Below are 27,364 nucleotides of genomic sequence, written 5' to 3' on the forward strand. Positions count from 1 at the left end.
GCGAGACAAAATGGATTTAAAAACACACTAGTTTTATTTGAACAAATCCCCACACAGCAAAATAAAAAGTGTGGCCTTCCATGAATCAGAGCAAACAACATTTCCACATCTTTACATAATGCACATACAGAAGTCCACCACTTACACACCACATCCAGTCCTCTGAAGAAAAACACAAGGGGACAATAAACACTAATTTCAGAAAAATCGAGTGGTACAGAGGGGAGAAAACATTTACAAGTAGTGTTTAAATTCACCTTGTATCAAGGAAAAGCCCATTTTCACCACAAAGTAACCTATAAACGGCTAACAGTGCAAATCCTCTTTATAGGCTTCTCCGTCTACGATATCCTCTTCGGTTCTACAGCCCAGTCAATAATATTGCACACGCGTATTATACACACCTGCAGAGCCAAACAGCTGCTGACATGCTACAGATTTCTAAAGTGCTAGCTTGGAATTAGATTGAGAGCCAGCCTGCAAAATATTTGGTTCTGAATTAATTACCGAAAGGAAGGCTAGAGGATGCATTTAATTTAGTATCGCTGTGGTATTAAGATTACAAGCCTTTGATCAGATTTCTGTAACTACATACAAGCGTGCTGTGAATTCAAGTGGAACAAATCAATAGGAACAAAACACCTTAAAAACAGAAATGAACATTCAGCGATTTGCTCTGCAATTATGAATACATTCTGTGACGGGAATTAAAACTGAACCTGACCTGCTGATTTTTCAATGCATAGATGTATTCTAAGGATGTTGAATGCTCAATTTTTAAACATACAGGAATCAGGGTTCAGCTCTTTGAGAATTGAACTGACAAAAATGAAAAGCTGTGACACAAAATATGTGCACAGTCACCAGATATTTCATTTTGAGACTAGAGAACATTGTCTGTCCAGATAACTGAAAAAGCAATTAAATGTTTAACCCAAAACATAGGATTCCATACTTGATACCTAAAATGCTCAAACCAACACCACAAAAAGGAGAAAAGGTTGATCCATTAAAAACAAAACACTCCCTTGTCAAAGGCAGCTGAATGGGGTATCTTTTGCTGACAATAATTCCATCAACAGTGATCCACAAGCAACTAATCACATGAACATTTATGATTCACTCTATTCCACTGAAAATAATACACTCTGGATTAATATGTACATGGAATTTAAAAATCAAACTTTTAAAAGACCAGCTTATTATCGGACAGAGAGAAGGCGGAGATACTGAACCGACTGTTTTAAAGAAAGCTGTAAATCAAAACAAACTGGTTTCTGTCAGGAAAGGTACAGTAGTTAAGGTTTTCCAGGCCTGATGGATAGAGGTAGTAAGTAGCACTGGGCCCCGGTCAGGGCCAGAAACCTGAGAAAACGCACACAAACCGATTACCGAACCCTCCAGAAAGCAAAATATATATAAAAATGTACAAACAACCCATGTGCAGGCACATATACAGAATGTGTCTATACAAAAACAAGCATCATTTCCCAGCGAACAGTCTGTCTAGTTTGCTCTGTAAGACTAACATCTGAGCTGATTCGATCCAAGCCAATCAACCACTTCGGCGTCTGACAGCCAAATTCAAGCCGTAACATGCTAAGAAGCTACAGTTAATGTGTCTGCACTGTAAGTAAATGGTGGTTTTGAAAGCATCAGTATTGAAAGGTGTGTTTTGCGATAGCACTTTTTGTGAGAACCTGAATAACTGACAGTTTTGTTTTTTAGACTGTTTTAAAGGCTGTGAAACCACAAAGCTGTGGGTTGTACTTATGTCAGCACCAGAACCAAAAAAAAGCTTTGGCTTTTAGTGATCTTGCAGCTGTCAAATGAATGCTGGCTACAAGTACACGGTGTTTTGGATAGTTAAATGATGTTGAAGGTCACTGTGTGCCGTGCAACAGATGTAAGAGCAGAACAGTGAGAGGCTCGTAAATCCAAGTAACGGCTCCAGGATGCACTTTTGTGAGTGAACATGGACGCTTTTGTAAGTGTGAAACATCAGTGTGGTGACGGATGTGTGTCAATATTTATAGTATATTACAGTGAAGAAGCCAACTAGGTAGTGTTAAAAATGCAGTGATTGTAAAGTCTATCACGTGCGACGATTCACTCACATTGTGCAAAAACAGCTAAACAAAACTGCAACAAGTAGGAAAAGTAGTGTTTTCTGTGATAAAGTCAAGAGTAAATAGGTAAATAACAAGTCATAATGAATACCATTAACTTTGACACCAGTGTGTGATCACTATGCCTACAGTAAGTCTAACATACAGTATTTATGCTGTTAAGTATTTCCATAATGTCTGTGCAATGACACCAACATCTGCTGGCTCGAGCAAACTAAGTGAACCCTTTTCCTAACAACAAAAAAAAAAAAAAAAAAAAAAAAAAAGGCACAAAGGCGCTAGCTTCAAAGTAGCTACAAGGCTCTCCCAGGTCCACCAAGATTACATCTACACCTATACTGCTACGTTTAGACAAATAGTTGCAGAAAACAGGCCCACAAAGTCCACCCCATAATTAAGAGAAAATAATCTATAAACAAACCTGGTAAAGGAGGAAGTGTAAGCTCAAAGGCCTTTCATGTTAAAACAAACATTTAAAGTGACTGCGGACCTGTGCAGCCAATTCTACATCAACAGCTGATCATAGCTGGCAATTAAAACCAGGTCAAATACAATTAACAGATACAGAGACTTTGGTATGTAGAGAAGACCTTTCATATCTGGTTACCGCTGAATGTGCACACTGATAGTGTCATACATTAGACATGCCAGTTCTAAATAGGCCAGTCTCTGGCAGAGATCCCATTTTCACATTTAGAACCAAAAGCTCTGATCACATCTGCCTCATCTGACCCTCAAAAGGAACTGGTCTGGATTGTACTCCATCACCCCTGTCAATAAAACTGCTCTTCCCAGAACATGCCAAGATTAAATCGATCGAGACTGCCTCCTTCCTCAGAAGGTTAGCTTCTTAGTGGCGATGAACTCCTCCAGCTGAACCTTGCCGCTGCCCATGAGGCCGAAAGCTGATACATCGTTCCCGAACAATCCACCTGCCTCTCGTAAAGGCACCTCATGGTGTCGGCGTCGTAGAAATACACCCGGCATGCGTCATAATCTAAGCACACACCCAAACGCTGCGGCATGGGAAGCATGCGGCTGCCGGGTCACCGGATGCTGCGTTTGCTGTGGACACGGAGGAAGATGAAGAAGCCTTGGGGATGAAAAGCCTTCCCATGCCGAGGGTGAGGAGGGTGAAGGGCTGGCAGAGCTCGTAGCAGGCGTCTTCGCTGCCGCTGTCATGTCCACTATCATGGTCGTAACCTGGGGGAAAGGAAAACGGGAGAAGATAAATGAGCACAAAATCTTGAACAATCTGCATCAAATGTTTTGAAAACCAGGGTCATAATCATTGTGTAAAACCAAAAGGCGAGTGAAAAATCCTTCCCAAATGATCCACGAGTGTGAAGAGTGGGTTTTGCAGGGCAAGATTTAATGATGACCGTTCTAAATTAATTTAATTTTGTTAAATCTTTTGATTTTATAATGCAACACTAAAAAAAAAAAAATTCTTATCCCAGAGGCAAATACGATGCCTTAATTGGCCAAAGAAGACAAACAAACCTGACATAAAAACATTAAAAATTTTAAGGGGGGTTTTGAGCCAGACACTTATGAGTTATACCTTCTGATTCCTCTCACACAAGGACTTAGGATTTTCTTTGGAGAAAGAAAAAAAAAAAAAAAAAAAAAAAAAAAAACCAACTTCTAATGACTGCCTGAATGCTGCCTGAGGTTGTCACCTTGCATGAATTATGCAATTGCCATAGAATTAAAATTAATTTGCGTAAATAATGTGCTCCTTTACATGAGTTGATCCGGTGAGAAAGGCAGGCTTGTGTGTGGGTAAGCTCTTTACGAGTTTATACTGGTTCTGTTGCATCACAGATTAGGTACGACTCAAACACACTCAGCGCTGTCCTCAGGTTGCGTCTGTGTTTACGGTTTGACGTGCAAAAAGCAAACAAAATGTTTCATCACCTGTGTACTGACTGTAGACAAACTAAGTATTAACCATGTGTCTGCACATACCTCGGGCTGCTGGTATCTCTCGGATTGTGAAACCATTCAAGCAGCTTCGTGTCGGAGGCCACTCCAACTTTAACCATGTAGGAGTATGGTTCCACCTTAAAGGCCCAATAGTGTCTGCAAAACAAAGCAATTAGACATTTTACTGCAAGAGTGTTGCAATAGTTTCATGACAAATTGCCCCTTAATGCACTAACATTTTGGTTTGTCTGGATTTAACCCTGCTGCATTAACTTTAGGACAAAAATGGCAGAAAAGATAATACAGCTATGACTTTCTGCTTAAAAATAAAACTCCATCAGCTCCCTTTCCTTTAAATATTTCATATTTGGACAGAATGACATATTTAATAGTTTAATGAACAAAACAGGACTCAGCTTCCATGCTGTGAGCTGTGTGTGCAAATCTTAAACCTCACTTTGTAAGTCTATACAACTAACAAAATATGATGGTCGACAGCTTCTTTGTACACAGTCGCAGTGTTGGCAGCTTTTTTTTGCATACCTTCCCTGAGAGATGCCTGTGTCCCCAATGATGTAATCTAGTCCGATGTAGCTGCCTGTCTGCACACGTTCTGCTGCGAGGAGGAAGGCCATTCCTGCTACGCTCTCCACGCTGTCCCGGCGCTCGTTTAGGATGAGCCGCTCCGTACTGAAGCCACACTTGTCGCTGAACAGGAAACCAAAAGCTGTGGAGAGAAAAGAGAATTAAAAGGCAGAAGTGAAAGAAGTAGAGGAAGAAATCACATTTTGTTGAGCATATAACTCCTGCAAAAAGCAGTGTTATATTTTCTGTTACAGGTTACACACCAAGTAAGGGACAAAGACCACCACTAGAGGGCGCTGTAACACAATCTTAAAAAGCTAAACAAAGACCTACTTGCCATTGTCTCCCACTAGTCCTCATTTCTTCTATGCAGCTCCCATTTATATTCCTCATCTGGTTGCAATTAAACACATTCTATAAATAGTTCACTGGCCAAGAGGTCGTGATTACCATAATCCAGGACACATATAGGCTGCTGTGATTATGTCTGTTCACTCAACCATCCCATGCAATCTGAGGTCTCCACTGGGGAAGACCCAGTCATTTGCATGTGTCTAGGGAAGTCCTCATAACAACTAGGGCATGATAATGGTAATAGTATAAGCCTGCCTAAAGGGTAACAGAACTGTGCAGCAGTTCTATGTGATGGTCTGCAGCAGGGATGGATCAGCATTGACTGCTATCACTACATTAAAATGGACAAGTAAAATATTCTACAGAGTGGAGGCAAAGTGGTGTAATGCATGTATTTTTGGTTCATATAAGCTTCAATCCTTAAATGATTTAATATGTTTTAAGTTCTGTGACACCAGTCAGCGCATTTTGTGGAGGTAGTGGCCTCATCAAATCGCTGAATATCCAGACCTGACAGGATAAGATCTGATCCAAGGGCTTACATTATGTCATTTTCTTCTAAGTGGCTGTGGGAAGACAGAAACATGTGTTGTGTTCAACTGAAACTGTATCCCTTCACACTACGTCATGCGTTCCACTGAGCATGTGCACATGTTTTGTCCTCTACGTTTCACCCTGGCTTGAAATTCCACCTCATTACTGACGCATACTGAATCCATGCACTAAGTGTTACACGAACCAGAGAACACAGGAATGTGGAAGCTCCAATCACACAACAACGCACAAGTGACAAGGCTTGTGCGGGACACAAGTCAACGCACACATATCACCTCACAGAGTGATGCGACATGTATGCAACTGACTGATACTGATGCAGGATTCTACCTGGGAGGGGAAATAAAGAGGAGGGGGTTGGGGGAGATTCTAATTTTATATTCTGGTTTCTGGTAAGTGTGTCAAATTTAGTGAGACGAGTACAGAAAAAAACCTCTGCAAACCCCAGACTATGACACAACGGCAGATATAAAATGAGTGAAAGCAGCCCAATATAGGAGAAAAGTAAAGATCACCGAGCAGAATAGAAATCAAAGCGATACAGTTCCTTAGTGGGACAGTACGAATTGAATTCAACTCCAGCAGATGGTTGAGGATGATGATCCTTTTTAATGAATTCCACCTTGTCTTCTCTCAGGCAAGCTTAAAATGCCAACAACAGATGCAAGTGCAGGTTTCTTTTCCAAGCGGTCACATTGTACAACTTCGCTTCCACACACTCAGACAAAAGCTACATTGGTTTCAGTCATCTGAAACAAAAAAGCCATTTCTATGGTGATAAACTAAAACACCACTGTGCTTCATTACCTCCATCGGGCTAGCAACAAGAGAATTCCAAATCCAAAAAAACAAACAAAAAAAAAAAAAAAAAACACAGTGAAGCATCTGTCATCGGATAATCTTTCTAAAAATCGAGCACAATGCACTTAGACGTGCTCTGAGAACTAAAGGCGATAGAGGAGCTTAGCCGTCGCCTGGGCCAAAAGGAGGCCCAATAAGGGGTTGGTTTTCAGATAGTTTGTCAATTAATGAATGCGCTCACTGTCAACAAATAAAACAGCTAGAACTGACTGAGTTAAGTTATATGCAGTGAGGTTGTTGTTTTTTTTTTTTTCCCCTTACTTTTTAATCTACAGCAGTCCTCACCGTTCTCGATTTTATTTACATCCAAGTAAGGACTTAAGGGGAAAAGGGGATTAAGAAAATAAATCTAACTTTCTGGAGAACACACATCTCAGGCTTACCAGGTGCAGGTGGTGTGTGAAAGTTGACCTCGGGGCTGTAGGGGCTGAACATGGAGTTTCTGCAGCTTCGGACTCTGAAGGAGTACCTGCTGTCAGGCTCCAGGTCATACACCACAGTGCTGGGACCGTAAACCCTGTCTGTCGCCCTCCAGACGCCGTTGTCCTCACCGTCCTCCTGGGATGGGGACTCTCTCGGGCCCCCAAGTCTGAAGAAAAAGATGGTGATAATTTCAACTTCCACACACATTTCTAGCTTGTCTGTGCTTCTAAAAAGTCCTTCTACATTCTCTTGATGTTGGGTTTGGACCCACCTGCGGTATTCCAGCACATGGTGATCTGTGGGTAGGTGGTCATCAGACAGCCTCCAGCAGATCGAGGCCTCATTGTAGACACGGCTGTTGGACAAGTCGATCAGAGGAGGGTCTGGAACTGGAGAAGAGGAAGAAATGCACGAAGAAAAGAAAACCAGAGAGACGGTCAACTGAGGTCATTCGCCAAACAAGTAAATAATCATGTTTGATGAAGAAGAGATCTAAAAAAGTGCATTTTACTCGACTTATATGCAATCAGTAGCATAAAATTTAGAAACAAAGCCAATTTGTTGTCGCAATTATGAAAAAACATCCTACATAACAGAGATTAATACTGAAAATATGATTTTTGGTGAACAACAAGATACAGCAGATCACACACATAAATGGAAACATCACAATGAACACAAAGGAATTACAGTACAATCACGTGTTTCTTCATCATGCTAAGCACTGCACTTCAGCTGAAAAACTTAAGCTAAAGCAAATGAAGCATTCCAAGTGTGGCAAAGATTAGATTTGTTAGGATCAGGACAATGAACAAGACCATCTTGCATAATGGAGCTTAAGAGGTTTTCACAGACTCGCTGCCAGGAAATGCACTTTGTAAAAACACCCCCACCACATCTCACTTCCTCTCTCGCACTTTAAGTTTCATCCATTACACAGTCGTCACATTTATCGTCCATTTTTCCCCCTTTAGTGGCTGTAAGGAATTTGTTGTAAAGCCTCAACCTGTTTGGCTTTCTAATCATCTTTAATTTCCCACCCGTCCTCTGATTTATGTCAGAGGACACACCCCTCTAAAGATTTCAGTCTTATTTACAGTTTTTCTCCAGAAACAGAAATCACATTACTGGAACCATGTAGGTCACCGCATTTCTCTCCAAGATCAAGGCATTTTCCTTCACACTCTCCCTGAGTGAATCCCTCTCCTCAGCTCCTTTGTGATATTTCCATCCCTCTAGTTCTCCTATTTTTGTCATCCTGTGACATTCTCAGTTCTTCCCTTTTCGAAAGCTCCTTTCCCCTACAGAGTGATTCCCTTCACAGACCACTGTCCCCACTGCTGCTGAGATTTCTTAGCCTCACAAGTCACTCGGCTAATCCTCAATCTCCAAAGTCACTTCTCCTAGGCAGCTCTCCATGAGCTTGTCTCTTCTTAAAGCCCAATACTTTCCCATCTACCTCGCCTGAACCCTACAATTGTTATTTTTGAGATGCATTTTCACACTGTGCCCAAATAAATGGAGGTAAAATACTATCACAGGTACGTTCTTTCTCCAGTTTCTTATTAGCAGCACCTGAAACCACAGCACCAAATGAAGGTACTGAAGGTTACTATTCATTAACTGCTCATGTTAATGAGTAGTAACCCAGTAGAGTAAGGCGTCTCCACTTTGGAGTAAATCACAATCAGACATTCTTCCTGGGGAACAAACCATCTGCTATACTGGCAAATTAGTTTTCATTTTTTCACCTGTTTCCAACAGATGGACCAACAAGCAAGGGCCGGGCCGGGCAGGGCAGTCAGCCATCCAACCCAGCAGACAGCACTGGCTCAATGACTCAGAGAGGAGGAAAAAAAAAAAAAAAAAAAAAGCAATACTGATCACATACAGCACAGACTGCTGCCAGACAGACGGCATCAAGGCCAAATTACACTACAGGGAGCTGCTCTCTCTTGTGACCATTTTCATTCCACAACTCACTCTAAAATATGAGAGGACCAGACTGTCAACATTTCCTTATAATTTGGTCACTTTTCCATGAGCTATAGGATTTTGTAAAGGAGATGTTGAAGTGGAAATAGTTGAAAGAAAGTACTGTCCTCAGCCTGGCATTTTGAGGAAACCCCAGCTTGAAATGGACCACAAATGGACATTTACTGTTGACAACGCAGTCTTTCACAGCCTCTTGAGAAGCAGAGCATCAGGTCAATACTGGCAGCAGGGCCACAGCTGGGTTAACATGCCAGAGCACAAACAAACTGTTCTCCAAGAGGGGAAAACATGACAAAAAAACATGGACAAGAAATAGGCACTGAGAAAAATCCAACACAGATAGCCTTATACATCAGCAAGAAGACTTCAAATCATATTCAAGAGTTGACAATAGGCTATTAAGCCATGTTTTTCTATGATCACTGAGCAGAGAACAAGACATGCTCATCAAAAGCATCTTTAAAGTTTAGACATTTAAATCAGCATTAGGTGTTCCAAAACGCCCCTTATAACTAAACATACATGCATTTTCAGTTTCCTGCATTAGAATACAGTCACGTACTGTAAAAGGACTAGAAGACACTATCCAGTGGCGCCTCAGTGGGTTTTTACTGCTGCATCATCTGCCAAGACTTAAATTAAATTACTGCAGAATACAAATGCCCTCACAGCTTCTTTTCCTTCTCTGAGCTCAGAGTAAGAGCACCATTAACTCCTGCAGGCCATTTAGATCAAAGACACACATCAATATGACTTCCACACAAATGCTGCATGCAGCACTTTCCCTCAAGGATACACCACTGATCCGTTTAGGCTACATTTTTAGATGAAAAAGCCCCAAGAAGCAAAATGATGAATATTCAGTCATGTTAGAAGAAAATTGCTAAAATGAGGACAGCGTAATTGTGTTTTTTTTTGCTACATTTATGTAAATGGCTATGCTCATCTCAGACTTGTTCACAAAAGAAAAATGCAGAATAAACAACTAAAACATAATGTGAGGACTGGGACGCATTACATAAAGTTCTGGCCTGCATTGACACTCTTGTATCATCTGCAGCTAAAAGTCAATGACTAACTTCACTGAAGGATGACACATGGAAACCTAGAGTCAAAATGTTGTGTCTTCATAAATATACAATATTTTCTCTTAATTTGGTTCCAAAAATTTAAATTAAAACCAGTACAATATGAGACTCATCATCATTAATCGTCTGCATACATATAGTTACTCCACAGAAGATGAATTCCTTTTAACTACTGAAATGTTTGTCCATGACCTACAGTGGTTGGTAATCATCTTTGAATTTTATGTCTTGGTAGCTATTCATTGTGCTGTATGCAATCTTATTCAGTTTGCACCTTTCTCATTCTGATATCGTACTGCTTTGCCCCCCAACCCAACTCTATCCTATTGACCTTTATGCTTCAATGACTTCGTTTGATCAAAACATTTTTCAAGGACTTCACACTTATGAACTGTAAAACCCACTTCTTCCCTTATGGGCTTGTGACAAACACATTTTCTATCGATTTATAATCAGTGTTTTCAACAGAGGTTTAGAGTGGTTCCTTTATCCAACATTTTACATGGGGAGTTGATAGTTAATAATTATCTAAATGTCCCTTTGTTTGAGCAGGCAGAGAAAATGCTCCATTCCAGTTCACTTGTCCATAAAGCTCAATAGAGCCAGCGGCAGCCTCTGAGGTGAGTCTTGGTTTTAGACAAACTAACCAGTGCTGCTCTTTAGTGTGGCAACAAAAGCCCAGAAACTCATGTCACCCTCAGCTTTGTTTGTTACCAACGGTCACTGGAACAACTGTTACTTGTTTAGCTGCACTTGAGGGACAATGGACTTCAGCTTTATCTATATTATGGGCAACATTTAATCCCCAAATAATTTGTTTTTATACGCCGACGTCTGGAAGCACAGCTGCCACTCAAAGTAAAGCCTTCATTGGCACTAACCAGCTTGGGACAGAAAGAGATTCTCTCAAAACACCAGTCAACTGTCGGTGGAAAGCTACATCTGAGAGAACTGTCACAACCTAATGCCACTGTCTGCAACAAACAATGTTCAGCACATCTCAGTCATTCATGATGATGGCAGGTAAAATGTGAGCAACACATCTGAAACGCCAAATATCAGAAACCATCGCTCATCCTTAACAAGGCTGTCTTCAATCTCCAGTCTGGTTATTATATCATTAAGTCAGCAATGTGAGGAAGGCGGGTCCAATATAAACATCGCACTATATATCAATACAATTGGGGTTCACTGCTGTAAGACTGCAGTATATGACATATGTCTCCAACTTCAGTTTAGAATATAATTATTAATTGCTTAAGAAACTTCAATCTGACACAAGTTTGCACCAAATGTTGCAACACACACGTCAACCCTGCAGCTTCATGGGAAATGTCTGAATTTATGACCGACTTGTCAGTAGCCTGTGATTAATTTACACTTCCTAATTAAGCTGTTTATGTAGCCTGTTTTTAGCATTTCATCAAAACTGTCATTTCAGATCACATTTTGAACAAACCAATTAGTTTAATCTTTCACAGCTTTTTCAAATTCTGAACATGACCAGAAAGATCTCATTTAAAACTTAAAATAGTCCTGAATAAAATGTCAACATTTGCGTTTGTCAAAGAAAATGACAGTGGTATGGTGCAATATCAGAGAATTCCTGTTGCTTGATCAGGTCTGCTACAACTTGCTCTCTTTAGCCTCTTTGTCACGACCTCATACTAATGAGCAAACTTAAACTAGCGCAAAATAATGTATTTTCCATAGAAGCTGTACGTCAAAGCAATCAAGAAAGTATGCATCTTTTCATCCCTGGGAAATTTCTACCTGAGTAGTTGTTTACATAAGAAGCCTTTGCAACTCAGCAGACCAGAACAAAGCTTCACAGAGCAGTCAAATCCATTGCCAGTGCACCCACCGCTCAACCAGTTTAGGCGACCACAGACGGCCTCTGACCTCTTAGGACAACATCGCTCACAGGGCCATGCATGTGCTGGACAAACTGCTTATTCTGGCATTATTTTCATGATTCAAAGAACAATTTCATTTGTTAAATTAACTTTTCCAAACAGCAAAACCCTACATAATGCGGCCATGTTGTGTCATGGTCTAGAAGACACGTGAACAAAGGCCGTCTTCATAGCCACAAATGAACAGAAGCTGAAAATGTCACCATATTTTCCAAACATGAATTGATGGTCACTTGTTCCAGTCACCCGTGATGAAGCAGCTTGTCCTTTAACATGATTTTCCAGAGAAACATCAGTGGAGTAATGTTTGAGTGAGCAAAGAAACCCACTAAAAACAGGATTAACCAAGCATGTTAATATTTGGCTCAACATTCAGATTGCTTTACATTTATATCAAAGCTGATGCACCAGATAATATTTTTGCTAACACTATCGAGAGTGTTAAGGTAATTGTTGCATCTGGGTAAAAAAAAAAAATTAAAAAAATGTTCGTTTTCATCTTGCATCATTAAAGTGAAATAAATCTGCCGTACCTCCACCAAAGCACATCTCTTTGAGCAGAGTTTCCTCTCTGGACGTGTCCAGCACAAACTCATCAAAGCAGGGGTCGGCTGCAGGGTGGAAGGTCCTCAGAGACTCTGTGGCTTTCTGGATCCTAAAGACAGTAAGGCAGACGTAACAAAGGAAACCACTATTACTGGAGAATCATGCTTTTGTACGCCTGCCACATACATTAGAAAGGACACAAAACAGGACCTCTATTCACTGCGTACAGACTTTCTCTTTAACCAGGCATGTCCAAGCGGTTCTTTAATCAGCCTTGTTCTCTGGGGGTTCTTTTGTCACTTGTAGCTTCATAAGTGAAAGAGGATTAAAAACCAAATCTTTGCCGACAGGAGAAAACTAAACGGGTCGCGGTATCATGTTTTTGAGTGAAGAGGTTTCCAGATTATCCAAAGCTGCTAATGGAGATCAATTAGTCAGCTTAGAGCAGAGGATACTCCAATGCTGACTGGACACTGCGGCACAAGCCTGCTTCTAACTGCCCTTGACTGCGGTAACCTCTGTGCACGTGGCTTTGTGTCTTCCTGACACACTCCAGTCACTCAAACGCATAATCAGATTGATGCAAAAATAAACAGGCCAAATCCCACTGCTAAAACCCACAAAAAGACCAAAACTAAAGAGACACACTGCATGTAAACCGGACAAAAGGAGTGACTTCAGGCTGCGATGGTGGATTTAAAAAAACAACAACAAAAAAAAAAAAAAAAACATGTTTTCTTTCTGTAATCTGAAATTTATTTGGCATCTGGTAATCTCTACTAAGATGCTTAATTATTAATTTGACAGTTTACAGTATTTTACCTGCCAACAACTGTTCCTTGTATTGGCTTGAAAGATGAAAGTTTTCTAACAATGTAGCTCTACTTTAAGTGCACTGTTTGACTACTGGCTAGGTATGGTGATACCAAAGTTTTCTATTAATCATTTATGAATACTGGAAATCTCAAGCTCTTTAACCGACTTATCTCTTAACGGACAGGCACTATTTTTTTTATTAATATTTCATCCAGTAGGCAAATCAGATTCTTTGTTCCTTAAATCAATACTGCTTCGGTACATTTGCGCTTTAATATTTTTAATCACAAAGCAGGCTGTTGTGTGCGTCTCCACATTGCACAAACCTGTGATATCAACACTGTAACAAACCATCTTTTGGAATTTTGTTGCCTTTTCCTGGTCTTAAATACAAGATTATTGCCAACATTGTGCTTTCCCATTTGAACTAATATCTACTGTTCTACGTTATCGATCAATGAATCAAGTCAAAACTGTGAAACGACTAAATGAATATTGCTCTGCTGTGTACCTGACATGCAGCTGCTTAGCGGTCTGTACAAAGCAGGACTGATCGGTCTCTTTCAGCACCTCCTGAGCGTAGCCCACCAGTCCACTGTTCTCCAGCATACCCTGGTACTCCTCCACCTGTGAAATATCACTTCAGTGTCAATGCACTTTAAAAAAGGTCAATTACTACAAGCATCTTGAGAAAAGGGCTCGTTTTCCCAGCCCCTCTCAGACAGATCTAGGTACGTACAAAGAAAATACTCTTTATGGGTTTTATGCAGACTCAGTGTATACCAAAAGTTAGTGCTATAATGAGTATGGACGCAGGAATATGGGCAATACTGAAGAAAAACTGAGTTCAGTCTTGTTTTTTTTATACCTGGCCTTTGAGTTGGTCCAGGCGGCGGTTACGAGACTGTTCGATGGACCTGAGCATCTCTGATTTTCTCTCCTGTAGAGTCTCAAACAGACGCTCAAAGTGCTCATTGGCTCGACGCTCCGCTAGCTGGCCGTTCTCCTAAATGAAGAAAATATTTTGGTGACTTTGTAGAAAGCAAAATAAATAATACATACATGTTGGTACAGTAAGTAAACATAAAGTATCAAGTCTGTCACAGAACATTTCCAGTAGTTTATAATAATTAAAGAACATGAGATGTGGGATTTCTGACTGAACAAACTTTCAAATCAGACACGTAGAATAAAACGATTTTAAGGTTAGACACAGTCAGGTTTTATGAAAAATGTCTGTCTTTGATGAGTAGTTCAAGCGGTGCCAGAAAATTTGAAATCAAATGATTGCGTTTTACATTTTGTGGCTCAGATAAACAATGTAATTTAGGTCATCTAAAAAAAATGAAAATGAATACAATGGCTTTTCCACCCACCAGTGGATTTGGGGTTCAGAAAGTCATTCAGCATCTTGCTCATCATGTCATTGTATTTAAGCCTATGTTTGACAGATGTTCCAGTTGAACAAACTCAGTTAAATGTTCTAGGACAGATGTTATGGCCGTTTGTAGGCAATACTCAATGAGGCAGAAACACGAAGGTTTACATCACAGCTACAGAACCTGGAAAGAACAGTTAGAGAAAAATAAAATGATACAAACTAGACAACATCCCAAACAACTGTCTCCATTAGACACAAACGCCAATAGTGTAGAGGCTCCATTTAGGAGAAGCTACAGAGTAGAAGGTGAGCAAGGTCAGAGGATGAAACCCAGACATGCGTGAGAGAAACTAGCAGCCAAATCCTGTGTTCCTTGTTTGCATACTGTTTGTTTAGTGACCTTCCTTATTCGTATACACAGAAAGTTTATTTTGAATAGTTCATCAACTGAACAGACTGGTTTCTAGAAAGCTTGATAAATATTTGTATTTTTTTTAGTACATGTTAATTGTACTTTCTAGAACTACTAACTTGGGTACACTCACATGCAGTTTTGAGGTTGAAAAGAAGCATTTTCACAGATTGTATAAGCTGTTGGTACAACTAATGGGAATCTTCTACAGAAGGAAAGTCGATGGGGTAAAAGACTAGAAAGGGTGGGTTTAAACTTCTGAATCCCAAGCGGTGTCTGTAGGATTTCTTTTCGAAAACTGTAATTCAGTCAAAAATGGCCTGCTATAGCAAAGCTTCATGGCTGTTATTTATAGAATCTAATTTTGAGCAAACAGATTACTTTGGATGAAATTTGACATGAGACAAGCAGAAAAATGCTGAAAAGCTTAAATCAACATCTACTTCATTTTCCAGTACCCGCAGGTTTTATCAGTACTGAAGGAAAATGGAGACTCCACATAGTTTGAACTTTTTACTACTTGTATTTTTAACTTATTTCCATACTTGTCCCCTATCTGCTCTTTGTAACACGACCTGCAGTTCAACCAAGATTCGTCTCCCTGAACTGTAAATAAGGCATGTAGGGAAAAAAAAAAAAGAAAAAGGATTTCGATAAAATATCACAGTAATAAGCTTAGATTTGGTCCCATTTTGAGGAGCACATCAATGATGATTAGCTCCGTTTTATAGTTTCTTGCTGAATAACTGGTGTCAGTTTGGCAATCATTTACAGACATTTCTTTTAAACCCATCATTGGATTTTGGGATTTACAAGGCTAAAAGAGATAAAAGGGTGGAAATAATTAACACACAGCACTTCATAGCAGCTTTATTGGGCATGAATGAACACTAACTTCTGTTAATTAATGAGGTAATGCACAATGTTAATATAAATACATATAATATAAAGAGCAGTTTCATCCTTTGACAGATTTTTAAGGTATGATTTAAAATACAAAAAACATGATCCCATGATTTTGAAAACAGAATTAAAAACTCTACATTCTTTAAGATTTTGAGCGTGAACAAAGGATGTCTGCACTGCAGCAGCATGAGTCAGCTCTCTCACCTCAGTCTGATTGATGAGCAGCTCCAGCTCAGTAATCTGAGTCCTGACCTGGTCCTCTTTGCTGATGAGGTAATGGATACTCTTGGCCAGTTTCTCCTGGTGACAGGAAAGAGCAGCAGCATTGACAGTGAGTTTGATAAGGCTATAAAGTCTGAGATATGTGCACATGAGATGACAAATAAGATATAGATTACACAACAGTGACTCGAGAGACATCTGCACATGCTCACAAAACTTTCAACAGAGTATGCACTGTTTGAGAACTACAGTGGCATTTATTCATTTTTTACAAACATTCCTAAGCATCAGTTCTGACATGGGTCATATCAACATCTCATAACATTCACGTCTGCAGCTACTGACTACAGGAGATCCTAACTGATGCAAACTTGTGGACATGTGCAGAGTGACGGTGCATTACTGCTCATCAAAGCAATTGAAACCCAAACCATTTCCTGGCTGACAAAGCTTTCCGGGACTGTTCAGGACATCCGATACGCCTTCCACCAATTTGAAGATACAATGCACGCAAAATTATGGTGAACAAATGGTCTCATTAAATATTAAGCACCACAATGTTTGTGTCAACACAAACCGGTGTACTGAATTCCACACAGGTTCTGCCTGGACTTGCTGAAGCACGTAGCATCAAGGCCTTTAAACTGGAAGAAGTTCATGCCAACAAGATTAAAATTCACTTTCAATTCCAACCTATTCTGTAGAAAGGCTTAATGGTTTTTGTGTTGAGTGATGTCATAGCAACCACACACCCTGAAGCACCATCTCCTGACACTTTTGTGTCAACATAAGCTAAACCAAGCACTTAAACTGATTGAAATTAATTCCACTGAGGAGTAAAAATCTAATGACCACACGTGACGTTTCACCCAGTTAGTCAGGTGGGTTTTGGTTATCTACAGGTCATACATTAATAATATTACAGCAGGACATGAGAGGTCAACGGACCTGTAGGTTTTATTTATTTATTTATTTTTTTGCTGTTAAAATAGTTTGGCCATAACCAAAAATGTTCTACTCATTAAATGTCTAGGCTAAATGCAGTTCTTCAACTCAAGTGATGTTAATTTACTAACTCAATATCACAAAATTGTTGTTTTTGGTCATTTTTAGTCTAAAAACAATCAATAATTCCAAGTCCTAAGTCTGCTTTGTTTGGTTGTGAGACACTGCTAACAGTGGCATTGTGTTCAAGCTCAGATTAATCCTTGTTATCATAAGTCAGTATTGTGTTACACTCCAATTCACTTAGTCATCACAGATAAAAAAGTCCAGTGTGCTCAGCTGACACTCACCCACACAAACTAATCTTTTCTCAGACATCTAAAGTGTCTGACTGCGTTACCTTGAGGATCTTGTAGGCGCTGCTCATGGAGGTGACTTTGTGGTTGGCGTGGGATCCTCCCAGCTTGCACAAGTGACACACCGGTCGTTTGCAGACCTCGCAGTACATGTTCACCTTCTCCATCTCATGCTCTGGACACATGAGAACCTGGGATATTTGGGATTAGACATACTTTATTGTCCCCGAAGAGGAAATTTGTCATGGGCACAAGTGCTGCACACAGCTGCACACTATACAGTTACATAAGAGACATCATCTACAGAACAACCAGGAGTTAAAATTAGACCAAAAGAATGCATGAACACATATAGCTGAAACGTTTGGCGACACAGATTACCGCCCGCTGGTTTAGGACACCACTGAAGACACTTAACATTGAAGTGAAACAGGAACACGGCCTGAACTCAAAGGGCAGTAGACAGCTCTGTGTGAGCAGTTTCCTGATGTGGCTTAAAATAGAAGTTAAACCAGCACTTCTTTGTTACTGCCAAGATCCTCATCAGAAGTTCTACACAACTAAAGCTGCTTGATCAACAACGAATCAAAGACTTGCAAAAAGCAACTTGAAAAAGCTCAAAACCCAACATTCAAATCTCTGAGCATTTAGATATCAATGAATCTGATTGCTGGCTTAAAAATCAATAACAGCAGCAGAAGAAGATAGAGAAAAGTAATATTGTGTTTTTTGATTAAATTGCAACAAAGTGAGAACATTTAAGATTTCTATTGTAAAATTTAAGCTATTAGGTTCACTGACAATCACCATTTTTGACCTGAATAAAACTAGTAAGAAAAATCAGAGATTTTCAGCCCTTTGCTTTCACTGCAACCACCGAGTCCAAAAATCTATACGTTAAAGTTTGTTTTTGACAGCTTATCTTCTGTAATGTTCATAGTCCAATGCCAGCAAGCAAAACATATTCTGTTTACGGTTGTAAAAAAAAAAAAAAAAAAAACAGATAAAGAAAGAATGAACTTAAGGAAGCGATGGTACTTGCCTTGGGCCTAAAATTCGTGGTGGGACCAACATACTCGTGCTGGGCTTTGGGCGTTCCCCAGGGGTGGTGCAGCTTGAAGCACTCATTACAGTAGCTGGCCTTGCAGTCCATGCAGCTCTTCGTAGCCTCCTGCTGCTGCGGAGGTTTACAGATGTTGCACATGATGGCGACAGCAGCGCGGGCCGCCTGCCGGTAGCGCTCCACGATGCTCTCCAGGGTGAAGTTACGGAACAACATGCTGATGCCGCGCTCGCCGAGGTCGATGTCGTGCTGGCAACCCGGACACGGGATGGTGGTGACCCGGGGAGTCACGGACCCTCGACGCCATCCCGGGGAAGAGATGGAACCTGGAGGAGAGCGAACGAGGACAAGTGAGAAAAGATAATGAGCAACATGGATTCACAGCCTTGGGCCGCCCAGTTTCAAGTCTTGTCTGAGGCTCTATTTTGAAATGCGAGCAACTGTGTCCAATGACTTCAAATTACACTGATGGAATAGTTTCCACGAGAGTCAAATAGGGGTTTTGATCAACGAGAACCCCGATTTGTGTGCAACAGAATCTGGACTGCGTTTCACAAAAGCAGTCTTACATCATCAGCTCCGACTTGCCAAGTATGATCTTAAGGCAAAAATGCCTTTGGACACATGAAGGCTTCATAAATAGGGCCTCAGCATGCCTCTCTTTGTGCTTTATTTCCACAGTGACAACTACTCAGCAGAGGCATGGATGTATGGAGCAAACCACCAGTACAGGCAATGCATAGAGCAGTTGTCATGTATGAGGGAATAAAGTCCAGGAAGAGAGACCACCCAAGAGTACTGGGGCAGGCAGAGGAATGATGAGAGAGAGGATAGTCATGGGGACGATTGCATCCTCGGAGATTATGGAGAATACACTGTCCTAGTAAGAAATCTAAGTCATTCAACATTTAACACAGGAGTGAAGAGTATTTCAAGTGCTCACAATGATCTGGACAAAGGAAATAATTCTATTTTCCTAAAATGAGTGATTGAGAAAATAAAAATATGACAAACAGCAGTTTTGAATCAAGCAATGATTTACACTATGGGACATAAAAATTAAGCCAAAGTCTTAAATAAAAATTTCAAGCAATTGAACTTTAATATGGCATGTCCAGTTCAATGCATCAACACTTTTCACATAAATCTCCTCTTGAAGCAGCACTGCTTTCAAGGGATTCTCACAACATCGTACTTGTTATTGATGCAGTAGCATCATAACAAGGCGGCAACATGAGGTGGGAACGAAGGAACTGTCACACAAGGTCACTTCACAGACACAAGCAGGGTCTGTAGAAACACTGTTACCACACTGAAAGCCAGCACGCAAAAATCAAAATATTGCTTCACGTTTTTGGGGGACAGGGGAAGCGAGGAGTGCTCGATTTATCTCAGTTTGCAAGCCAGTATTTCCACTCCGTTTCCGAGGACCTGAAAATTAAATCAAACACTCCTCAGGTAAGCGAAACACATGAAAGCTCCATTAAAACAACACTTCTGCAAAACAAAAAAAAGAAAAAGGTGCAGCCGAGGGGAAAAGCAGTGGCAGAACAGCAAACAGAAACTATGCAATATGTGGAGCCATGTGCATGCCGAGTGACGGGAGCAGAACTGACGACCATGACAGTTTACTACACGGAGGTAAAATCTGAACTAGTGAGTTATGTTTGCTGCACATGGATAAACCTTCCTACCTGAATTCATTTGACAAAGGTGAACCTAACATTGTAGTTACGATGCGGGTGAAGATGATATGGTCTTGTTAAGAAAAGCAAAATAATTGGATGAAAGGAGGAGAAGCCTGGCAGAAAACCTCCATATTTAAACCAATGACTGATGCAGAAGGCCATCCTCTGTACTGCAAAGACGATGTGTGTGTTTGAGTTTTTAAATCAAGCATGTTCCATGTAGGGACTGTGACTCAGCTTCACAGAAGGTGCGAACGAACAAGATGCACCGAGGAGCCGCCTGCAGCAAAGTGTGCGTTTGTGTTGATTTATGGATCTGCATTGGGAGAGCAGAGCCGAAGGAAGAAACTGACGAGTCACTGCAGAGCAAAGGGGAGGAGATTCGTTTCCCCTGCATAGATCTTCAGACACAGTAAGAGCCTTGAACCGACACTGCATTTATACATTTTAGTCAGCCTACATACTCATATTTACAATTCAACTGTACCGTTTCAGTTGTTCAAGTCTGCAATGAGTATTTGTAAAAATAAATAAATCTGCAACAAAACCTTGTATGGCATCCATGAACAAAATAATCTGTGGAGTTTGGTTTACTTAGGTTTGATGATCCAAACATATGCACTGACATTTTGTTCTGACAGTATTTTTGCCCGAGAACCAAATGCACAATTACAATAAAAGGTTTTCTTCCTTTCTGATGCAAATAAAGACCTGAATCCAATTATAATCTATTCCTCAAAAGGTTGACAAGAAAAAAAAAAATCACTATTTTCTTCTGATTCTTTATTTGAACACTACTTTTGGTAACAATATACTTTATTACACATTTGAGTGAAAAGGTGTGTTTAATTTGGGCCTTAAACAGAGAAAAGAATGTTTTCTTAAAAATATCCACCAAGTATGTCAAATAACTGCATTTGCTGGGTTAACAAGATCAACAAACTCAGTCTTGTTTTACTTGGCCGACAGTCTGACGGTTCCTAATTTATCATGCCCAAAAATGATTAGAAGTGGGCTCAGACAGGTCTGTGTTCTTATAAACTGTTTCTCAAGCACTAATGATTGTCAAGTGAAGCATAAAGAGTAGCCTCAAGGCAAACCTATCAGTCAGTAAAACCCAGTTAAGAATCTTGGCAAGTCCAAACACACTTTAGGTTTTCCCCTCTGTGTTAATGTGTGTGTGTGTTTTAGCTCAGAAACAACAGAGACCTACAGTTCTCCATCTCAATAAAGCTGCTTTACTTGCCACCGTGATTTACAAAATGAATGCAAAGCTTAGCTAGTGTACAGAGACGCACACATTCCTGTCCAGCTTCAGCTCCTAGGAAACTTCCTCACTAATTTTCAGTCTTTGTTCCTTTCAATTCCTCTTTGGCACAAAGCAACCTCCCCGTCCAGGACTCTGCCTCCGTCTCATTCCTGTCCCTCCGTTAGGTACCACTCGGTCAGCCTCCTTACATGCTGACTCATGTTCACTTTAAGCCTCTAGACATGTTGACTCATCATCCCTTAAAGCTTTTCCCTGTTCTTGTCTCCTTTGCTTTCAATAATTTTTCCTAACCTACTTAGGAAAATTAAATACCACAGGCTGAACAAAGATGAGAATAATCTAAATCTTCTTAAAATATGAATTTGTTAGTGAGTTTTTTTGGGGGAAAAAAAATACCGGTACACTTATACTCGGTGGACATTTTTAAGGTTGTTTAAATTTCAGCTATTAGTACCCATAATTAACTGTCTAAGAATAAATTAAAAGCATATTTTGCAACATTAAGTGCTGTAACTCTCCTGATAAAACTATTTTGTAATATCTATCCGGCAGTGTGAGTTTTTATGGTCGTGTTGACAGGGCTAAAAGTAGACTATGTAGAGAAAAAGGTGGAACCAAACTAGGATGTCACAAGGGATCTAGTAGCACTGTACTCACTACTACAGCTACTCAAAACACGGAGCCCGCGTCTACCTCGACTTCCAAACGACCTTCGCACTGTGGCTGCAAGCAATGAACAGAGAAGTGAGGTGAGACCAACAAGAAAATAATGAAACAATACATAATGTGAAGTGATGTGTGAATCCAGTTTTACCCCAACGTCGTGACATTGGAGAAACAACAAAGCCAACTTAAAAGTGAAACTGAGGAAAAAGTGAGATTAAATAAAAATGCAGTTCAAAGTGAAATACAAACAGCATTTGAAATATACACACAGGATGTGATTAAAGGACAGTTAACTCTTCATTTATGCACTTTTCAACGTGGTCCAATTTGAAGCACAATCCAATCTGATTAGGAATTTAAAGACCTTCTCTTGTGAAAACACTAAACCTTAAAAAAACAAAACTGATTTGTGTTCAAGTCAGTTCAGATGAAAAAGTCTCAAATGTTTATTCACAAGATTGCTGCAGCTGAGTCACAAATGATTTCACAGTGGAGCACCTAATGACATTTTTGTTATTACTTTTTTTATACAGAATCTTGGTATGAAAACCAGTTACTTTTTTGCAAACTTTCAAACAAGGCATGTACAGGGCGTCCCAAAAAAATTTGACATCATTTCGCAGGCCAATAATTTGGGCAATTCTGGTTGAAATAACTCAAATTTTCACAGAATGCATAGAAACAGATCGAGATTTTATATTTAAAGTTTTATTTTTATTCTGTTTTCAGGTTGAGCCATGTCATTTGCGTCTTGGAATATGCTCGCACACAGTCGTCCAACACAGTGCAGTGTGCCTTCAATGCAAAATTTGGAAAAACTTCAACTGGCAAACAAATTTGGACTTGCATGCCAAATTTAAAGAGGAAGGCAGCTTCTGCAGGGCGAAAGGATCTGGTAGACCATCATCAACAACAGAAGAGCAGGTTCGTGAAAAACTCTTGCAAAGCCCCAAGAAGTCCGTAAAGAGAACAAGTTTGGAAACCCAAATTCCAAAATAAACTTATGATGTTCAACACAAACTGTTCAATTTCATTGAGCTAGACTTAGTAGTTTAAGATAATTCCTTTTAAAATGTCAATTTTTTTGGGACTACCTGTATAATAAAGTGATTTTAATGGCATACGATTTTGAGGTTCAGTTTGGTTAAGATTCCAGATTGAAGGCCCCATCACAAATTAGCAGTTTAAAAGTCTGATTCTTTTACAGTTTCTGGCTTATAAACTTATTCTGGCAATTGTTGTTTTTGTTTTTTGTTTTTTCCAAGGTAGGTTCAGAGAGTTAAAGCAGGAAGGGCCGATTTTCATGGAAACATCCAACCATGACACACAGCTGAGTTTTTAGGATTTAATCCAAGACAAGAGGGGGACTTTAACAACATTTTGGGACTATTTTGTTCAAATCACATCTTCCATTTATCTGGAGCACAGTTTACATTTAGTTTGCAATAAATCTAATTTAGTATGAAATTGAGTTTTGGGGAAATATACTTATTCGCTTGCGTGCTACAGTTTCACGTTTGTTACACTTAACATTAAGATTGCAAACAACTGGAAAATAGCTTCCTCGGCTCTGTCCAAAGATACAAACATCATCCTTCTAGCACTACTACACTACTTCCAGCCTTTGCACAGATTAAACACACCGGATCAATTACTAAGCTTGTCTCGCTGAACTTGAAGCTTTAGCTGCAGCCTCATGATTTCTCCTAAGTAATGTTATCCATCAAGTATACATTTAAGATGCTTTTACACCGTCTTTTCACCAACTTGCAGAGCCAGCATTAACATGAGCTTCATTAGCCAAGTATCCGCAGCTTATAAAATCTACCAGTGAAGGTGATGATGGCTGCCAAAATTCAAGATTGATAGATTTAAATGAGAAAAATTATTTTGCCTACCACTCTCTGGATTTCAGAAGCAAGTGTTTCAGAAATTGGTGCACATTACAGGCGATAAATGGTAGCATTGGCACTGTAATAAACAAGAGCTTGACTAGCATAGGAACAGTAACGAGGGATAAAGACTTTTGACCTTCATGCTAAGCTAACTTTTCTTAGCTTCATGTTTAGTGTACAAAGATGTACCTAAACATCAACGACATCAATCTGACAAGAAAACAAAACAAGCACATTTCCCAACATGTAAAAGTGTTCCTTTAACAGCAGTTATATCAACTGTAAAGTGCATTTATCAAGAGTTAGCTGTTGGACATTTATACATCAGACTGTATGTGCTCCAGTGACACAAAATAAAATGAAGCTGAGAAACAATGCTGATGACGTTTTAGTAGCCGCCTTCCTCTGTCCCCACAGCAAGGCTTGTCCAAGCTGCACACTGATAAATATAGCCTTAAGTCTTTTCTTTTTCTCCCTTCATCTAATCCCTCATTCATTCCTCACCGGCAGGTTGTGTCACCATGGCGACCGATGATGTGATCTCCCCGTGGCGAAGGCAGTCGGGGAATTAGTTCTGGAGTTAATGTTCATAACGTACTTCAAGGTTTCTTAAATATTCTCGTCGCACTGAGAATTTGTGTTTCGTAACATGCTGATTAAAAGTACTTAAAGCAGGAACAACCTCACTGAATAATCCTCGAGGGAATTCCACTTGTACCAGAACAATAAATGAGTCATGTCATCTAAATTAGCTTAGTTTCTTAATGACAAGCTGCCACTAAATTAACTGTACATTAAATATATTTTCGGTGATTGTGCATCAATTTACATGCAGACCTAATGAAAATACAGAAATCGCACCAACTATTACCCCCGTGCAGACACCGGCTGTCGGCAAGACGTGAGATTTGTTTACCCAAAAGCAGGATTTGATTATTTCCTGTGGCAACAGAGGGAATGCTGCCAGTGAAGAATGAACTCATTCAGGCTGAAGAGGGAGACTCTGAAAGAAGGAGGCTGTGTTCGCGAGTCTCTGGTTTTAAACCACGGCTGAATAGAAAAAGTTGTTCACCTCACTAACCTCTGGGTATGGCGTTTTCTGCTCTGGGGTTCTGGCTTAGCGTCGGTGTTGTTCTGACACATCTTAGTTAAACTAAGACCAGGTAACACCAAATATAGCTCAGTTTTATGTCATATATGCAACTGCTTATGTCTCCAATCCATGCAAAATATTAAGCATATGGAGTAGATACTTGTCTTTGTACTATAAAGTTTAAAAAAAAAAAAAGAACTTTTACCTGTGAGCAGCACCTTCATTTACTTGAAGCATTAGTCTGCATCAGTGCAAGCATCATTCTGTATTTTCTTATCACTGTCACAGTATGAGCACAACACATTTAAAATCTACCTAAAGTGTGTTGTAAGAATTTAGGCTACTGAAATATACACATTCATCTTCAGCATCAAATGCATTTTACCAAAACTTTCAAGATCTGTGATTTATTATATTTATACTCTCTGGCAGGCACCGAGTCATGTCACAGTAACCACATATTATTTACATACTGCTTTAACTATAAACCGACTGTCATGCTACAAATTTTATTCAGTTAATATACAACGCTAAAGTAAAGTTTGGAAACCAACATAGTTAAAGTTGATAAAATATGCTCACCAGCAGACATCACTGCCAATTATAATGCACTGTAAAAGCAGCAAATATGATGTTTAGCTTTAATGTAGAGTTTTTCAAGCCATCTCAACATAAAGAAGCAGACTCAAAACCTGCTTGGAATTAGGATTTAGCATCAGTCACAGCTCTGGTCAAGAGTGCAAATGAGACAGCATCTTTATGGAAGTGGCTTGTAGCCCGGAGCTCTCAGGCTGCAGAAAGGCAGCCTTGTGTCCCACCGTGCTGCTTCCAAGGCTTAGACGTTGACCTGCTGCAGCACCGCAATGTGTTGAGCGGAGAACAGTTTCTTTAAAAAGAAAAAAAAAAAAAAAGGAAAATGCTGTGATAAGTAAATCTAGCTACCTGCACACCCTCCGCCTTAACCACAGCTTTCCCTCTCTGCAGCTCAGCCTGGTGTTAAGAGTTTAAAAATGCCTTAAAGGAGCTTACAGATACGCTTTGTTCAGTCATGTGTACATAACACAAACATCTCTGTATGGCCGATTAAAAGGTGGAGTGAAAATGATAGCTACACTTCTGTCTGTTCCTAAGACGTTTTGAAACAAACATACACACGAGCCCCCGAATGATTGAAGGGGATGTTTGATGCCCCAGGGCCACTAAAAGGCAGACAATGGAGACAATTAGGGCTTGAGAGAGCTTGTCAACGGGTCTTTTCTCTTGTAGACAAAACTAGCGCTTGTCAGCTTCGTCTCTTTAATGAAACCTGTGAAAGCAGACAGGATTAGAAGAGGAGATGACTGACAAAGTTATGGCTGAGCAAGAAAGTTATCAAAATCATTTTTATGTTTGTTTAACGTAATGTGGGACGAGACAAATAGGAGGGGCAGTGTCTGCACCGCACTGACACCCAAATATCACACAGTAATACTTGGCCTATTTTCTGCCCAACTCTGAGTTTCCATCAGCTTATTCACTCTCAACCACCTATTTGCATGGGCTAAAAATTTGCCTATTGGTTCATAAAGTCTGCATCATAGCAGCACAACACTTTTTTGTTTGCTAGGTAGTAAAATATATTTGTATCACACATTTCCTGTAGTGGACAGTATTTTGCAGCGGTAGATCACAGGCTAAATCCATTGCAACCTGTTGAATGACTGCAGAGCTAAAAACCGAAGTTGAGCGAAAAAGGAGGAAGAAAATACAACACAGAGTCGACATCATTCATATTGCCTTCCCTGGAAATCACCACAAATGACCTCAGTTGCATTTGATACTTGCATTTCCTACTGCCTGATTATTAGCTCTCTAACAACAGCCCTGAGAACCAGGCTGCCGATATGCTACTGAAAAGCTTTTAACCCTGCAGAAATATGAGCTCCAAGCAAAACCCCTCCCGTCCATTTACTCCCCTCTACCGAGAGAAGAAATGCTTTTGGTTTCCTTACCCCGAGACCCACCTGATCTCACGAGCCTGTCCAGCCTCTCCATGGACGGCGAGGGCACCCTGGACCTGGGGCTGCCCGGCAGGGAGCACTCGGAGCCGGCGTCGAAAGAGTCCTCGTGGTTTATCATCAGCAGCTCCCGGACACATTTGTGGCAGACGCTGTGCTGGCATGGCAGGATCAGCGGATGGGTGAAGAGCTCCTTGCAGATGGGGCAGATCAGCTCCCTCTCGATGTTCTTGATCGGAACCTGAGGGTGGAGACGAGATTACTGAGAAATTG

General features: G+C 40.2%; 1 protein-coding gene across 1 annotated transcript in view; it reads right to left on the bottom strand.

Annotated features, from left to right (window-relative positions):
- Positions 1 to 11: 11 nt before the first annotated feature.
- Positions 12 to 27,364, bottom strand: part of trim36 (tripartite motif containing 36) — a 34,698-nt gene continuing 7,345 nt past the window's right edge. The window contains 15 exon segments of the mRNA XM_051950615.1: positions 12 to 3,037; positions 3,040 to 3,174; positions 3,177 to 3,328; positions 4,098 to 4,214; positions 4,602 to 4,785; positions 6,797 to 7,002; positions 7,108 to 7,225; positions 12,369 to 12,490; positions 13,709 to 13,824; positions 14,066 to 14,203; positions 16,101 to 16,196; positions 17,464 to 17,610; positions 18,462 to 18,808; positions 22,134 to 22,163; positions 27,098 to 27,332. Of these exon segments, the coding sequence (XP_051806575.1) occupies positions 2,964 to 3,037; positions 3,040 to 3,174; positions 3,177 to 3,328; positions 4,098 to 4,214; positions 4,602 to 4,785; positions 6,797 to 7,002; positions 7,108 to 7,225; positions 12,369 to 12,490; positions 13,709 to 13,824; positions 14,066 to 14,203; positions 16,101 to 16,196; positions 17,464 to 17,610; positions 18,462 to 18,808; positions 22,134 to 22,163; positions 27,098 to 27,332 (2,217 nt within the window). The 3' untranslated portion in view covers positions 12 to 2,963.

The sequence above is a fragment of the Acanthochromis polyacanthus genome, chromosome 7 (assembly GCF_021347895.1).
Source record: "Acanthochromis polyacanthus isolate Apoly-LR-REF ecotype Palm Island chromosome 7, KAUST_Apoly_ChrSc, whole genome shotgun sequence".
NCBI lineage: Eukaryota > Metazoa > Chordata > Actinopteri > Pomacentridae > Acanthochromis > Acanthochromis polyacanthus.